Source organism: Balaenoptera ricei, chromosome 20, assembly GCF_028023285.1.
Source record: "Balaenoptera ricei isolate mBalRic1 chromosome 20, mBalRic1.hap2, whole genome shotgun sequence".
Classification (NCBI taxonomy): Eukaryota; Metazoa; Chordata; class Mammalia; order Artiodactyla; family Balaenopteridae; genus Balaenoptera; species Balaenoptera ricei.
Window position 1 is genome coordinate 49417265 of NC_082658.1, and position 15762 is coordinate 49433026.

The 15762-nt window shown below is 36.9% G+C and overlaps 1 protein-coding gene across 3 annotated transcripts in view; it reads left to right on the plus strand.

Annotated features, from left to right (window-relative positions):
- The first annotated feature begins 2167 nt into the window (after positions 1–2167).
- GOSR1 (golgi SNAP receptor complex member 1) overlaps positions 2168–15762 on the plus strand; it is a 55084-nt gene continuing 41489 nt past the window's right edge. The window contains exons 1-5 of one of the 3 annotated variants that reach the window (XM_059907875.1): positions 2168–2255; positions 4582–4702; positions 10386–10473; positions 10840–10947; positions 14641–14732. In XM_059907875.1, coding sequence (XP_059763858.1) covers positions 2225–2255; positions 4582–4702; positions 10386–10473; positions 10840–10947; positions 14641–14732 — 440 coding nt within the window. In that variant the 5' untranslated portion in view covers positions 2168–2224. Of the gene's footprint in view, positions 2256–2318; positions 2385–4581; positions 4703–10385; positions 10474–10839; positions 10948–14640; positions 14733–15762 lie in introns of those variants that run through there. The other 2 variants (XM_059907876.1, XM_059907877.1) reach the window with 2 other exon arrangements.

Sequence of the window (15762 nt, forward strand, 5' to 3'; positions counted from 1 at the left end):
AAATAAGATCCAGAGTCTTATAATACCTAAAATATCCAGGATACAATTTTTAAAATCACTCAGCATACCAAGACCCCAGAAATTTTCAATTTGAATGAAAAAAGACAAAAGATGCCAACATCAAAATGACACAGACATTGAAATTATCTGACAAAGATATAATAAAAATATTTCAATGAGCAATTACAAATAATCTTAGAACAAATGATAAAAAGAGTCTCAGCAAAGAAATACAAAGTCTCAGCAAATAAATTTAAGATATAATGAGGAACCAAATGGAAATTTTAGATCTGAAAAATACAATAATTAAAAAAAAAAAAAAAAAACTCAGTGAATGGGCTCAACAGCAAAATGGAGGGGACAGAGGAAAGACATGCCTGTCCGTGAACTTGAAGACAGAATAGTAGAAATTACCCAATCTGAGAAACAGAAAATAGACTGAAAAAAATGAGTAGTGCCTCGGGGATATGCAGGACTATAATAAAATATTTAGCATTCACATCATCGGAGTCCCAGAAGAAGAAGAATAAGAGGATGGGGCAGAAAAAGTATTAGAAGAACTTATGGCTGAAAATTTCCCAAATGTGTCAAAAGACATAAACCTAAGGTTCAAAAAGTTGAACACATCTCAAACAGGATAAAACCAAAGAAATCTACACTAAGACACAGCATAATCAATCTTCTGAAAATTAAAGAAAATGAAAAAGTCTTTAAAGCAGAGAGAGAGAACTACCTTAGCTATAGTGGAAAAACGATTCAAATAGCAGCCAATTTCTCATCAGAAATTGTGGAAGCAGGAAGGAATTGGCACATTTTTCAAGTGCTGAAAAAAAGAAATTGTCAACCCCAGATTCCTAATATGGCAACAATATTTTTCAGGAACGAAGGGGAAATTCAAGACATTTCAGATGAAGAAACACAAATAGAATTTGTCTCCAGCTGCCCTACTCTTCTAACAAATGGCTAAAGGAAGTTCTTGAAACAGAAAGAAAATGATAAACGAAGGAATCTTGGAACATCAGGAAGGAAGAAAAATGGGAAGAGTAAAAAATGGGTAAACACAGGTTTTCCTTCTCCTTTTAAACTCTGTAAGTTATGTTTGACAGTTGAAACAAAGATTATAATACATCAGATAATGATGTGGTTCTCAATGAATGTAGAGGAAATATTAAAGACAATTATATATGGTAGTGAGTAAAGGGACAGGTGTGATTTTTTTTTTTTTTTTCGCTGCGTTGGGTCTTCGTTGCTGTGCGCGGGCTTTCTCCAGTTGCGGTGAGCAGGGGCTACTCTTCGTTGCGGTGCGCAGGCTTCTCACTGCGGTGGCTTCTCTTGCTGTGGCGCACGGGCTCTAGAGCGCAGGCTCAGTAGCTGTGGTGCACGGGCTTAGTTGCTCCGCGGCACGTGGGATCTCCCCAGGCCAGGGATTGAACCTGTTTCCCCTGCATTGGCAGGCTGATTCTTAACCACTGCGCCACCAGGGAAGCCCCAGGTGTGATTTTAAAACCTTTACAAGAGGTAAGATTTCTGCATTTCACGAGAACTGGTAAAATGTGGACACGAGCAAACTGTGATAATTTATGTATCTATAAAGAGTGAGTTTTGACAGCTGATTTTAACAGGTTGAGGGGTCAGGATGAGACACATGGAAGCAGTTAGCACACACTTTTTAGATTTGGCGGCTGGGGAGGACAGAGGGCTGGGATTCTACCGTAGACAGAGGAAAAGGCGGCCAGTGGAGAAGAGCACATATATCAAAGATGTGGGATAATTGAGCACAGGCGGAGGTAGCATGAAGGGGTTGGTCTTGGAAAGAAAAGAGCCTCTGGCTTGGAGAAGAGAAAGAGGCTGGCTGAAGATACACATTTGAGAGAAGGTGAAGGAAACAGGTAGTTGCGTCTAAGGTTAACTTTCTTCTCAGCCTGGGAGGTCCCTGTTGGAGAGGGGATAAGCCCAGCTGAGGGCGATGATGTAGGTTTAGGGCGCGGAGAGCGGATACCAACACCAGAAAGGCAGATGTTCAGGGAGTGTCAGGTGCTAAACCTGAAGTTGTCAGTCTCGCTGCTCAAAAGGTGTAAAATGATGAATTGACCGCCAGGTGGCGGTGTCTGTGGAAGCTCACGCATCCCATCGGCCCTGGCGCCAAGCGGAAGAAGGCATGGAAATGACTCTCTGGCTCGCATCGCCTCTACTCTCCTATCCCGACTGACGTTGGACAACAAAGATGGCGGCAGGAACCAGCAATTACTGGGAAGGTGAGGGGAGACTTCCGTGTGCGTCTCGCCGAGGGGCAGAAGGGCTGAGCGAGGACGGGTCTTGGCGGAGGCAGCAGGGGGAAGAGCCTGGCTTCCGGAGCGGCCGAGTTGACGGGCAGGGCTGGTCTAGTGCGAGCCGCCGGGCCTGGGGGCTGTAGAGACCGTGCGGTCTGGGGAGGGGACTGACCTGAGCGGCAGCGGGACCTGGGGCAGGGGTTGGGCAGAGAGGGCTGAGCCGGGACCGAGAGGAAGAGGGTTTGAGTCGCCGGAGGAGAGCTGGGTTGAGGTGGTAGCGGAACTCGGACGAAGGGGGTTGGGTGTGAACTCTGGGAGGAAACGAGTGTTGAGCGAGAATATGCCGAGTCCAGGAGACTGGAGGTGTCAGCGCCTTAGAGTTGAGGTCACTGTTGGGGAATTGAGTAGGAAAAGAGAAAGGAGAAACTTGTCAGTCCGGTCCATCGAGGGAAGTTGTGTGAGCGGAATGTCTCCCTTCTGTTGGGTCCCCTTGGCACCTTCAGGCTGGGACTTCGAGGATTGGGTGTGGAGTCGCGTTTGAAGGCAGAGGAAATAACTTTACCCTCTGCTCTGGAAATCGGTTTTGTTAAAACGAGAAAGTTGAGAGAACCAGTGTGAATTGTAATGATTGCATTTGCTTTACCTCTTCTACCAAAAAACCATGTTGTAACTTGACAAGCAAGTTTATTTAATTCCTGAAAATATGGTTTGATAAAATGGGCTCATGTAAAACTCATTCCTGGACCATGATGATAAGCAGAGATCAGAGAAGGCTGACCTTTTTCTTTCAGTTGTCTCTTTGCTTTACTGAAAAATAGAAACTACTCTCCGAATCCCTTTTCCCTTTTAACCTGTTTCCTCTTGCTACCCCCCAAAGCCTCTGGAACCCACCACAAATAGCAGTATTGTCACTATCAGCCACTTGGTATAAAATACTTAATTCTAAGGTCATCCATACTTGCTTGTCATACTTTCAAAATGCTTTTACTTGATGTTTTCTACTATAGAAGACAGTTACTAATTACAGAGAAGCATGCTTATAGTTTAAAACATGTATTAAAACGGTTATTTGAAATGTGTGTGCTTGCTAAAAAATATTTTAAAATTATGTAGAAGTATCTTGAACATTAGTCATTAGGCTATACTTTTTTGAAGCGTCGTGCTATAATAATTATAGCAACTTATTATTGACAGCCTACTCTGTGCCAGGTGCCTTAAACACATGATTAGTAATGCATAGGAAAACCCTGAAGGTAGGGGTTTAAAAAACGAAAAGCAGAGATTCATAGGTTAAGTAGATTGTGAATAAATCAGAGCCAGTTCTCAGAACTTCAGAACTTTAGGCTGAGCTGAGATTCTAGTTGAGGTTTGGTCTCTGGGAAAATGTGCTCCCCTGTATTACCTGCATGCTGCTTCCTACTTCTGGTTGCTGATAAGTATATTGAAATAATGTTTCATATTCTTATTCCTGAAAGATGAGATCTTTATACTATGCCCTCTGTATTTCAGCCCTTTTATTTTGACCTCTACTTCACCGTGAATGAGAGTATTCACATCTAGATATGGGTTTCCTCTCACTCAACCACCTTAGATGCCAAACCATTATACCAATTTCTCTGCATGCTTGTTTGCTTCTGTTCTTTAAAAACTTACACTCTTATTTCTGTTTTACTTATATTTGATCTTGTCGGTAGCACATCGTTTACTGTCAAACTCATCCTCTCCAAATATCTTTCAGTAAGCTTATTGAAAGACAGTTTTTTAAATATATGTCAGTGATTTTTTTCTTTACAGTCAAGCACTTACTCACTGTACTGTTAAGAATTCCATAAACTTAATAAAGCTTTGGAACATAAAGAGATAGGAAAACCCTTGTCAAAACAATGATGGTTTCTTTCTTATAAAGTTAGCTGGTAAATTTATATAATGCTTGTCATAAACCATACTCAGTTCCTTTGTGATTTGTATTCTCTTCTGTTTTCCCCTGAATTAAAATGAAAAATTTTAATTATTGCTATAGAAATAATTTCAGGGATGTTAGAACAGCATTTGTTGTCTAGCTGTCTTTGGGATAAAGCTGAAAATTTGCATTTCCCACTGTTTCTCCCCTTTTTGCCTCATCTGAAGTTTAAATAAGTGACAATTTGCTTTCCTGGGTGTTTGGTTTGCTTCTTTTAATACTTTTCTTTAAGGGAGACTCTAGATATATGATCATTTGCATAGTTTGTTTTCTTCAGAAAAGTTTTGTGATTTTTATATCTACTGATGGATTTTTTGTGTCTAATTATTTGCTTTTGTAATTTTGTTAAAGATCTCAGGAAACAGGCTCGACAGCTGGAAAATGAACTTGACCTGAAACTAGTTTCCTTCAGTAAACTATGTACAAGTTACAGTCACAGCAGTGCCCGAGATGGAAGACGCGACAGGTATAGGTACTACCAGATTCTCTCTATTATGCCTTAAACTATATCATGTTTTTAAAGCATTAAAAAAATAAAGTAAAATATATAACTGTAACTTGGTCTGTTGGTGAATTTTTGGTATTTTATTTTTTGTTTTTGCCTTTTTTTTTTTAGTTATTTATAAAAATTCTTAATTCTTGAGGTGAACATTTGTTTGGGATCCTTAGGCAAGGACTGTGTTGTTATCAGGAGGAAAATGCTAAGGCTTAAGAGTGAGTTTGCATCAGAAATAAGCCGGTATAAGGAAATGTTGCTTTGCCCACATTGTATTTCTTATATTTTCTGATTGCTAAATGGATCTGAGAGACTACTCAAATGCAAAGTATACCTACTGCTATTCTGGTGTTTTAGAGTTAATCTAATGCAGTGTGTATCCTCACTGTTAATGGTCGAAGCTCTTTTAAATTTTGGTTCTTTTTTGAGAAACTGGTATACTACTATCTTGAACATATTTAAATGTATTCTTATCTTTGAAACTCACTTTAGGCCATCCACTTTGTTTCAAAAAATATTAGGAAATATTTAAGACACTTAGGAAGATATAAAGAATAATATAATGGATCCCCATGTGCCTATCTCCCACTTTAAGAAATAATCATTACCAATTCAGTTGAAGCCCCTGATGGCATCCCATTTTCTCCCTCCGGGTAATCTCCATATATTTTTACTACGTATATATTTGTGTTCCTGAACAATTCATAATAGTTATTTTGCAACTTGCTTTTTTGTGTGACATTATTTTTGAGATTAAGCTATGGATACGTTTAACTCTAGTATATTCATTTGCTGCATATAGTATTACATTGTATGCTTGTATCAGTTTATTCTGTAGATGAATGTTGTTTCTAATTTTTGCTTATTTTAATAATTTTAAACACAAGAGTGTTCATCATGCCTCAGGTACTGTTTTTAAGAGCTTTATATAAAGGCTGCTGGGAACATTTTTACTTATTTTACATACCTTCTTGAGGATTGGTGGTGGGTGGGATATTTTTTCAGCTAGTAATAATAAAAACAATAAAAACTGAGCTTTGATTTGAAACCAGATCTTTCTGTATCCTGAGCCCATGCTCCAAACCTTTCTATGTACCTTCCAACAAAAGACTTATTTCAGTACTATAGCCAGTGTTGCTTCTTTTTACAAGGTCACATGATTAAAGAATTAAAGATAGCAGGGCCAACATACTGACTTTAGGAGCTAAAGGTAAGCTGTTGGCATGTCACATAGCTTTGATTGCAATGCATTGCTTTCGGCTTGCCTTTATTTAGCAGGTAAAGAGAATGAGGAATGTTCTTTTCTATGAGTCAACTTATTTTATCACTAGAAAGCATTTTTCCTGAATTTAAGTCTCCCATTTGACCATGCCAGTGAGTATACAATTTTAAAACTCCAAACTGTTAAGAGATACGATTACATGATGCTTTTCCTGTGTTCTCTGTGTATCATGATCTTAATTCAGACATACCTTGTTTTATTGCACTTTGCTCTGCGTGCTTCACAGATACTGCATTTTTTTTTACAAATTGAAGGTTTCAGCCCTGTGTTTAGAAGTCTGTTGGTGCCATCTTTCCAACAGCATTTGCTCACTTCGTGTATCAGTGTCACATTTGGTAATTCTCGCAACATTTCAGACTTTTTCATTATTAGGATATATTTCTTATGGTAATCTGTGATCAGTGATCTTTGATGTTACTTTGTAATTGTTTTGGGGCACCACAGACTACACCCGTATAAGATGGCAAAGTTAATTGATAAACGTGTGTGTTCTGATTCCTCCGTGGACAGGTCCTTCCCCCATCTCTTTCCCTCTCCTCAGGCCTCCCTATTCCCTGAGACACAACAATATTGAAATTAGACCAATTAATAACTACAGTGACCTCTAAGTGTTCAAGTGAAAGGAAGAGTTGCACGTCTCTCACTTTAAATCGAAAGCTGGAAATGATTAAGCTTGGTAAGAAAGGCATATTGAAAGTCGAGATAAGTTGAAAGCTAGGCCTGTTGTGCTAAGCAACCGAGTTCTGAATGCAAAGGAAAAGTTCTTGAAAGAAATTAAAAAGTGCTACTCCAGTGAACACACGAATGATAAGAGAGTGAAAAGCCTTATTGCGGATATGGAGAAAGTTTGAGTGGTCTGAATAAAAGGTCAAACCAGCCACAACATTCCCTTAAGCCAGGGCCTAATCCAGAGCAAGGCCCTAACTCTTCAATTCTGTGAAGGCTGAGAGAGGTGAGGAAGGTGCAGAAGAAAAGTTTGAAACTAGTTGAGGTTGATCCAAGAGATTCACGGAAGGAGGCCACCTCCATAACATAAAAGAGCAAGGTGAAGCAGCAAGTGCTGATATAGAAGCTGTAGCAAGTAATCCAGGAGATCCAGCTAAGGTAATTAATGAAGGTGGCTACACCAAATAGCACATTTTCAGTGTAGACAGAACAGCCTTCTGTTGGAGGAAGATGCCATGTAGGACTTTCATAGTTAGAAGTTGATGCCTCAAAGCTTCAAAGGACAGGCTGACTCTCTTGTTAGGGGCTAATGCAGCTGGTGACTTTAAGTTGAAGCCAGTGCTCATTTACCATTCCAAAAATCCTAGGGCCCTTAAGAATTATGCTAAATCTACTCTGCCTGTGCTCTATAAATGGAAAAACAAAGCCTGGATGTCAGCACATCTGTTTACAACATGGTTTACTGAATATTTTCAGCCCATTGATGAGACCTACTCTCAGGAAAAAAGATTCCTTTCAAAGTATGACTGCACATTGACATTGCACCCAAGAGCTCTGATGGAGATGCACAATGAGATTAATGTTATTTTCATGCCTGCTAACACAATGCCCATTCTGTAGCCCATGGATCAAGGAGTAATTTCAACTTTCAAGTCTTATTATTTAAGAAATACATTTCTATGGCTTCCGTAGATAGTGATTCTTCTGATGGATCTGGGCAAAATCAGTTGAAAACCTTCTGGAAAGGATTCACCATTCTAGATGCCATTAAGAACATTCATGATTCATGGGACGAGGTCAAAATAACAACATTAACAGGAATTTGGAAGAAGTTGATTCCAAACCTCATGGGTGACTTTGAGAGGTTCAAGACTTAAGTGGAGGAAATAACTACAAATGTGGTGGAAATAGCAAGAGAACTAGAATTAGAAGTGAAGCCTGAAGATGTGACTGAATTGCTGCAGTCTCATGATAAAACTTGCACAGATGAGGAGTTGTTTCCTGTAGATATATAAATTTCTTAAAAGTGAATGGTTTCTTGAGATGGAATCTACTTCCAGTGAAGATGCTATGAAGATTGTTGAAATGACAACAAAGAATTTAGAATATTACATTAACTTAGTTGATAAAGCAGCAGCAGGGTTTGAGAGGATTGACTCCAATTTTGAAAGAAGTTCTACTGTGGGTAAAATGCTATCAAACAGCATTGCCTGCCGCAGAGAAATCGTTCACGAAAGGAAGAGTCCATCAATTCAGCAACTTCAGTGTTATCTTGTTTTTTTAAATTGCCCCAGCTGCCCCAGCCTTTAGGACCCTGATCAGTCAGCAGCCATCAACATCAGGGCAGGACCCTCCACCAGCAAAAAGATTACTCACTGAAGGCTCAGATGATGGTTAGCATTTTTTAGCTATAAAGTATTTTTAAATTAAGATATGTACATTGGTTTTTTAGAATAATACTATTGCAGACCTAATAGATTACAGTAAATTGTAAACATAACTTTTATATGCACTGGGAAACCAAAAAATTAGTGTGACTCACTTTATCGAGATACTTGCTTTATTGTGGTGGTCTGGAACTAAACCCACAATATCTCTAAGGTATGCCTGTACTTTTATGACTCCTTTAAAGGGGAAACTATTCAAAAACATTCCCTCAGAAATTCTACAACAAATTGGAAATGAGTTTGTGGAATTACTTCAGCCTCACTGTCCCTTTTAATGAGAAACCTAGAGCCATGAGGACCAAGATCCAATGTGCATTCTAAAGTGTTTTGTTTGTTGCCCAGGTTGAAAGCACATCATAATGAATAAACTCAGTGATGACCAGAAGTTTCTTTCAGGAGTAATTTTTTTACTTTTTGTATTTTGAGAACTTTATGGTCTATGAATCACCATGTACATATAAAATGAATTAAATTTAACTGAATCTTAGTATTGTGGAGAGTATGTTTTTGACCTTTTCCCTGGACTCATACCTCCCTGAGAATGGTGAATGTAGAGATTGCCTCCTCGTTCATTCAACAAGTATCTAAAGAGCATCTACCGTGTGCCAAGCACTATTCTCAGTGATAGGCATATATCTGTGAGCAAGACATAGGCAGTTTTCCTCCTGATGGAGCTTATGTTATTGGCCCATTGTTCTTTTTCGTATTTCTCGTAGGGGAGGATCTGTATTAGTAGTATATAGAGCATTTCACATGGGCATGTTCTAAGAGATAAGCGCAGAACCTTGGGTTGGCTCTGACACATGATCAAGAATGAGTTATTTTAAGGCAAATAAATTAAAAATTTTAAAGAAATAAAAATTTGGACCTAGTTAAACATCCTAAAATAAAAATCCTCCTTATTGGCTATTTCACTGCTTGTTACTATTGCTGTAGATGTGTATGTGGAAAAGGGAAAGAGCCAAGGTAAATTTACCATTAAACTGGTTATTTAATCTTTTCATTTACTGCACCCAAGCAACTCTCACAGGGCAAGAAAAAGTGTTCAGTAAGGTTGGAGAGCATAGTCATTTCCTGGTATTTATCTGTGTTCGGTATAACTAAGATCAGTATTGAGCTGCAGCTGCTCATATCATAGTATATACCACTTGGGACCTAATGAAGGTTAATGGTTTTTCAGAAGAGACAAATGAAACTTTCAAGACATGTGGTTTTAGAATTTGAATTTGTCAAACATAGTTTCACTTGTAAAAAGTTAGGATTGACTATTCAGATTTCAGAAGACAGTTAAATACATTTTTGCAAAGCAAAACAGAAACAATTACGTAATATAAGTGGAAATGTAAAGGATTGGTATTAAAACTTCCCTGCTAGACGTGGCTATCTGTATTAGACTTAAAGCCAGTTCCTGATTATTTGATAACTATTTATCCAATCTGTGGATTGTTTAAATCTCAATTTTATTTCTTCTTGGAAAGAGTCATAGAAGGAAGAGAGAACTTAAATTAAGGTCTCAGGAACCATAATTGAGGTAAAAATTTTAAAGGTTATTCCTCACAGAGCTAACATAATCTGCAATACATTTTATGGCTCCTCTTAGATGCTGTACTACATAGGTTTGCAGTTTTATTTCACATAATTTGTTCCTTTAGATTCAGCATTTAATTGGACACTGCCATAGCTTAAGTTACTTTCATTTGGGAAACAGTAAACAAGAATTTAGAATTTCTTTGCATTATTAAGATTGGATGTATTAAAGCTTGGGACAGTCTTACATTCAATTATATTTTATACTGAATTTAATATTTAGGATATGTGATCTTTATAGAAAAACTTCTATAAAAATTATAACTTCTTATGAAACAAAAAGAATGTCTCAGGGGTTCCACTTGGCTTCTTTAAGAATAATTACCTTATTATTTTAAGTATATTTTAAAGGATTAGGTTTAAGTAATAGATACTCTTTATTTGAACTTCTCTTTAGCTCTGACACAACACCCCTTTTAAATGGATCAAGCCAAGACAGAATGTTTGAAACTATGGCGATTGAGATTGAACAGCTTTTGGCAAGGGTAAGTACCTTCTGTTAAATGGCTGTTTTGCTAATAACCGTGTACCTGTTAGATATGGTACTAGATTATATTAATGCAGACATATTTATTGAAATCACCCTTTCATTCAAGATGTGTGCCTCCCCAGGCCACTTGAATTTTGATGACAGCCATTCCCAGGTCCTATGGATGTTATTTTAGCCTTTATGGATTATTTTGGGGAAATACTGAATCCTTGCCTGCTGTCTTCTTGTTTTTGTTTTTTGCTGTTAGCCAGAAAGGAATATAGGCATATAATTTACTTTTATCTCTTTACAGTGCTTTCTAAAATATTTTTATTGGTTTTCTTTTTCTTTCTTTCTTTTTTTTTTTTTTTTTCTGTTTTAGCTTACAGGAGTAAATGATAAAATGGCAGAATATACCAACAGTGCCGGTGTCCCCTCCTTGAATGCGGCATTGATGCATACATTGCAGCGACATAGAGACATATTGCAGGTAGTACATTGGGCTTGAGATTTTTATGTTATTACAGGAAGTTTTAGGGTTTTTTTTACTCTATGAATAGAATGTGTTCACGTGTATGTAGGGGAACAAAGGGAAAAATCTTCGAAGAGGATAAATGCCGTGCTATAGAAGTTTGTCCTGTTTTACTTTTTTTTTTCCTTGATATCATAAAATTCTGAAAATGGTTAGCAGCTCTTGCTTTTGCCTGGTAAAATTGAATAATATTCATCAGTAGGTAAGTATACTTCTACTGTGGGAGATCTTGCTAGCTAGCTGAAACAGTGAAATAGCCAGTGGTCATGCATAAGCAGTCATATGGTGGTTTAGAGTATACTTTCGTCAGGCTTTGAAGATAACATGGAAGAGAAGTAATTTGCTATATTTAGTGTATTGTTTGAGAAAAATATTAAAAGTATACCAATAAAATGAAAAAACTTTTAAAGATTTACATGGGAGGTGTTAAAAATATAGTGGTACAAATAGGAAGGCAAATTTTTTTTTTTTTTTTTTGGCTGCGTTGGGTTTTCGTTGCTGCACGCGGGCTTTCTCTAGTTGCGGCGAACAGGGGCTACTCTTCGTTGCAGTGTGCAGGCTTCTCATTGCAGTGGCTTCTCTTGTTGCGGAGCATGGGCTCTAGGCACACGGGCTTCAGTAGTTGTGGCACGTAGGCTCAGTAGTTGTGGCTCACGGGCTCTAGAGTGCAGCCTCAGTAGCTGTGGCACACGGGCTTAGTTGCTCCGCGGCATGTGGGATTTTCCTGGACCAGGGCTCGAACCTGTGTCCCCTGCATTGGCAGGTGGATTCTTAACCACTGCACCACCAGGGAAGTCCCCAAATTTTTTAATATTGAAAAAATTCAACCATTTCTAATTTTTAAAACTTGTTAAAAATAGGACTAGAAGGATACTTTATTTACCTAATGCAAAAATGTGTACATCAGATTAAAATCTGTCATAATGCTTAATAATAAAGCACTAAAAGCTTTCCCACTGAAAAAAAAAACAAGACAAGGAGGGACTTCCCTGGTGGCTCAGTGGTTAAGGATCCTTGTGCCAGTGCAGGGGACATGGGTTCAATCCCTGGTCCAGGAAGATCCTGCATGCTGTGGAGCAACTAAGCCCGTGAGCCACAACTACTGAGCCTGCATGCCACAACTACTGAAGCCCGTGCACCTAGAGCCCGTGCTCTGCAACAAGAGAAGCCACCTCAATGAGAAGCCTGCACACTGCAACAAAGAGTAGCCCCCGCTCGCGGCAACTGGAGGAAGCCCATGCACAGCAACGAAGACCCAACACAACCAAAAGTAGATAAATAAATTTATTTTTTTAAAAAAAAGCAAGACAAGGATACCCACAGTCCCCACAGATGTTTAACATTGTTTAGAAGTTCTTGGTTGTTCAATTACACAGTAAAAAGAACAAGATATAAATACTGAAAAGGGAGATAAAATCTGTATTCTGTGGCAATGATAAGATTATATAGCTAATACAAACCAAGAAAACTAAAAAAAAAATTGGAAACATTCAGTAAGTTGATGACTTATAAACTTAATATATAAAAGCAAGTAGTTTTCCTACACTCAAACAATAATCTGTTAGAAAGTACAATGGAAGAAACTATAAAAAATTTTATGTATAATTTAATAAGAATGTATAGGATTTATATGTATAAAACTCTACTGAGGAACATAAAAGAAGATTTACTCTGCTTTTGGATGGGAAGATTTCTCTCTAAATCAGCCTATATATTGAATGTTATCCCAGTGGAAATAACAGGGGTTTTTGTTTGTTTCATTTTTTTAAAAACAGCAAAATGACACCAAAGTTTATTTGGAATTATAGTCATATAAGAATAACCAAGAAAAAAACCCATGTGAAAATGAAGATAAGTAGTAAAGGATGCCTAATTCTGCCACCTGTTAAAACCTGTTAAGAAGCTAGAATAATTAAAACAGTTTGATTCTGGATAAAAAGTAGACCAATAGAGTAGAGTTCATATATAGACTCAAATATGCATGAAAATTTACTTTCTGATAAAGGTGCTATTTTGAATCAATGGAGAAAAGAGGGATTATAAAATAAATAGAGCTGTAACAATTCGCTAATTATTTGAGGGGAAAAAACCCTCAATTTCTATCTCATTCCTCCTATCCAGAGTAAATTCCAAATGGATCAAAGATTTATATGTAGAAAAAGAAACAATAAAATTTCAGAATAAAGCGTGGGTGAAATTGTACATTTTGGGGTAGTAAAGGACTTTCCTAAGCAAGACCTGATACCAGAAACTATAATAAATGACTAATTTGCTTAATATACAGAGATAATAGAAATGAGAAAAAAGCAACCCAGTAGAAAAATGGGCAAAGGATATGAACTTGTTTACAGAAAATGAGTGGCCAAAATCATAAAAAGATGGTCAGCCACCTTCCCAAATGAAAATATAGAAATCAAAATGAGATATGGAAAAAAAAAATGAGATATGATTTTTCACCTGTCAGGTTAGCAAATATTGAAGCATGTGTAACCCATTGTTGGCAAGGGTGTAGAAAAATGGGCACTCATCCATTTGCTGGGCATGTAAGTTGGTGTAGTCTTTCTAGAAGGCATTTTAACACTATCAAAATTTTCATGTAAGATTCTTTGACCCAGTTATTCTGCTAGGCATTTACCCTTTAAATACATTTAGTTCAATAAAATATATACACAAGAATGTTTATTGAAGCATTTTTTTAACAGCAAAAAAAAAAGGCAACTAAAATGTTTATCAGTAGAGAATTTATTAAAGTACTATAGTCAATTTAAAAATTAAATATTAAATATTAAAAAGAATATAGATTTCAGTTTGCTGATATGGAAGGATTACTTGATACTTTATGAACTACAAATAACAAGGTTGCAGCAGAATATAGTATGATTTCTTTAGCATAAATGAAAGAAATAATAAACTTGTATATACAAAAACATATTTCCTGAAAGAAACTGAAAGAAAGTAATCATAATATTAAGAACTGTGGAGCAAGATGGTTTTTACTTCTGTTCTTTTTGGTGCTCTTTCAGTTCATGGTACCCCATGTTCATGTATTATTTTTGTTTTTAAAGGGCTCTCTGGGAGGTGGCATTATGTTTTTTATCTTTTTTATATACTGATCTGAATTTTTAAAAGTAATGAATACTCCTTAAGAACTTAAAAATATGGTAGAAAAAGAAAGGAAAATATTTTAAAATTATTTTATTCTTTACAACTCTCTTACTTCTGTTCTTGCTTTGATTAGTTTAGGAATTAAATTTCTGCAGGAGTTCCAAAAAGGTGAAATTTGAAAATAAGCCCCATTGGGTGCACTGATGGTAGAAGGAGCCTCTGAAGTTTTATCCTAGGCTATTTGAAGTCATGTTATCTGAAAATTATTTTTTCCTTGCAATTGTGCCCCATAAGACAAGGTACTAGGGGATACAAAGGATAGTGATTTAGTGGCACTATTACCCTAGCTCCAAATTGTTTTCATTTGAAAGAAGTTGGTCAGTCTTCAGGAAAGTGATTATAATGTTATTTTTACCTCTTGGCAATTTGATTTCTTAAATAGCAGTTTTCTGGGCAGAAATTTGTAATATAACAATATATAGCTGGCTCAATAAGATGAAAATTTATAATTAGCTAGTGTTGATTCTAGATGTTGATTGATTGCAGGATTATACACATGAATTCCATAAAACCAAAGCAAACTTTGTGGCAATACGGGAAAGGGAGAATCTCATGGGATCAGTACGAAAGGATATTGAGTAAGTTACCTTTTATATTTTTTTGTAGGATGTTTATTCAGAATCAGATTTAGAGTATATCCATGATTAGCACCAAATTGAGTAGCAGAAACCATGGTTTAGATTTCAAGGTTTCTGATTCCCATTTCACTGTTCTTTAAACATTGCTGCTCCAGTATAGTCCTAATCTACTTTGCTGGTCTTATCTCTGGTTTCCCCTAGTTTTATCATTGGCTCCTGCCAACCTTGACTTTCCTGTCTTAATTCAAAGTCCAGTTTAGATGATGTCTTTGTGAGTTTTTCTCTGATCTCCTACCACCCACCTTAAGCATTATAACGTTACCAATAACTGAAGCTGTCTGTGTTTCCCTTCCTGATTACCGTCTATCCCCCTACCCTCTCCCTTGCCCCAACAATTACACATCAGTACTTAGGTAGCTATCAAAGTAGCCTTTACTTCCCTGGAATCTGAAATCTGTTTTTTCCGGATTTTATACAGATTCATAACTTTAGTCAAATTATTTAAAGACTCCCAACATTTTTATGCTGCTCTTAACCCATAATTTAAAAAATGTATTCTTTTCTTCCATTCCTTTACCTCACCTTTAATAATATATTCTAGCATTTTATACACATTTTCAAAATGTTTTTCGCAGCTGTACATGACTGACAGGGTTAAATCCATTGGGCATCTAATTAAAGCTGCAGACTTTCCACTTTGGGACCATCTGTTGATGCCTATCATTGTCTCACTTGTGATAAGCTTATGGTACAAGGTTTCATAAGTATGATACTTATGTTTCATGAACTATGATATGTACTACCATTTCATGAACTGATATATATCATGTGTACTCTGGTAAACATTTTCTTAGAGTTCCTTTATTTTGTTGTAACAGTAAGACAGTTTTGCAGGAGAGATCATTTAATATTCATCCCATGCAAAATTTTTGTCCAAAACTCTAAACCAGGATTATCCAGTCACCAGTTGTGTTTCTACCTCCAGAAATTATCTTGGAAAATTAATTTTTATTGTTTGTCTCTGTTTTAT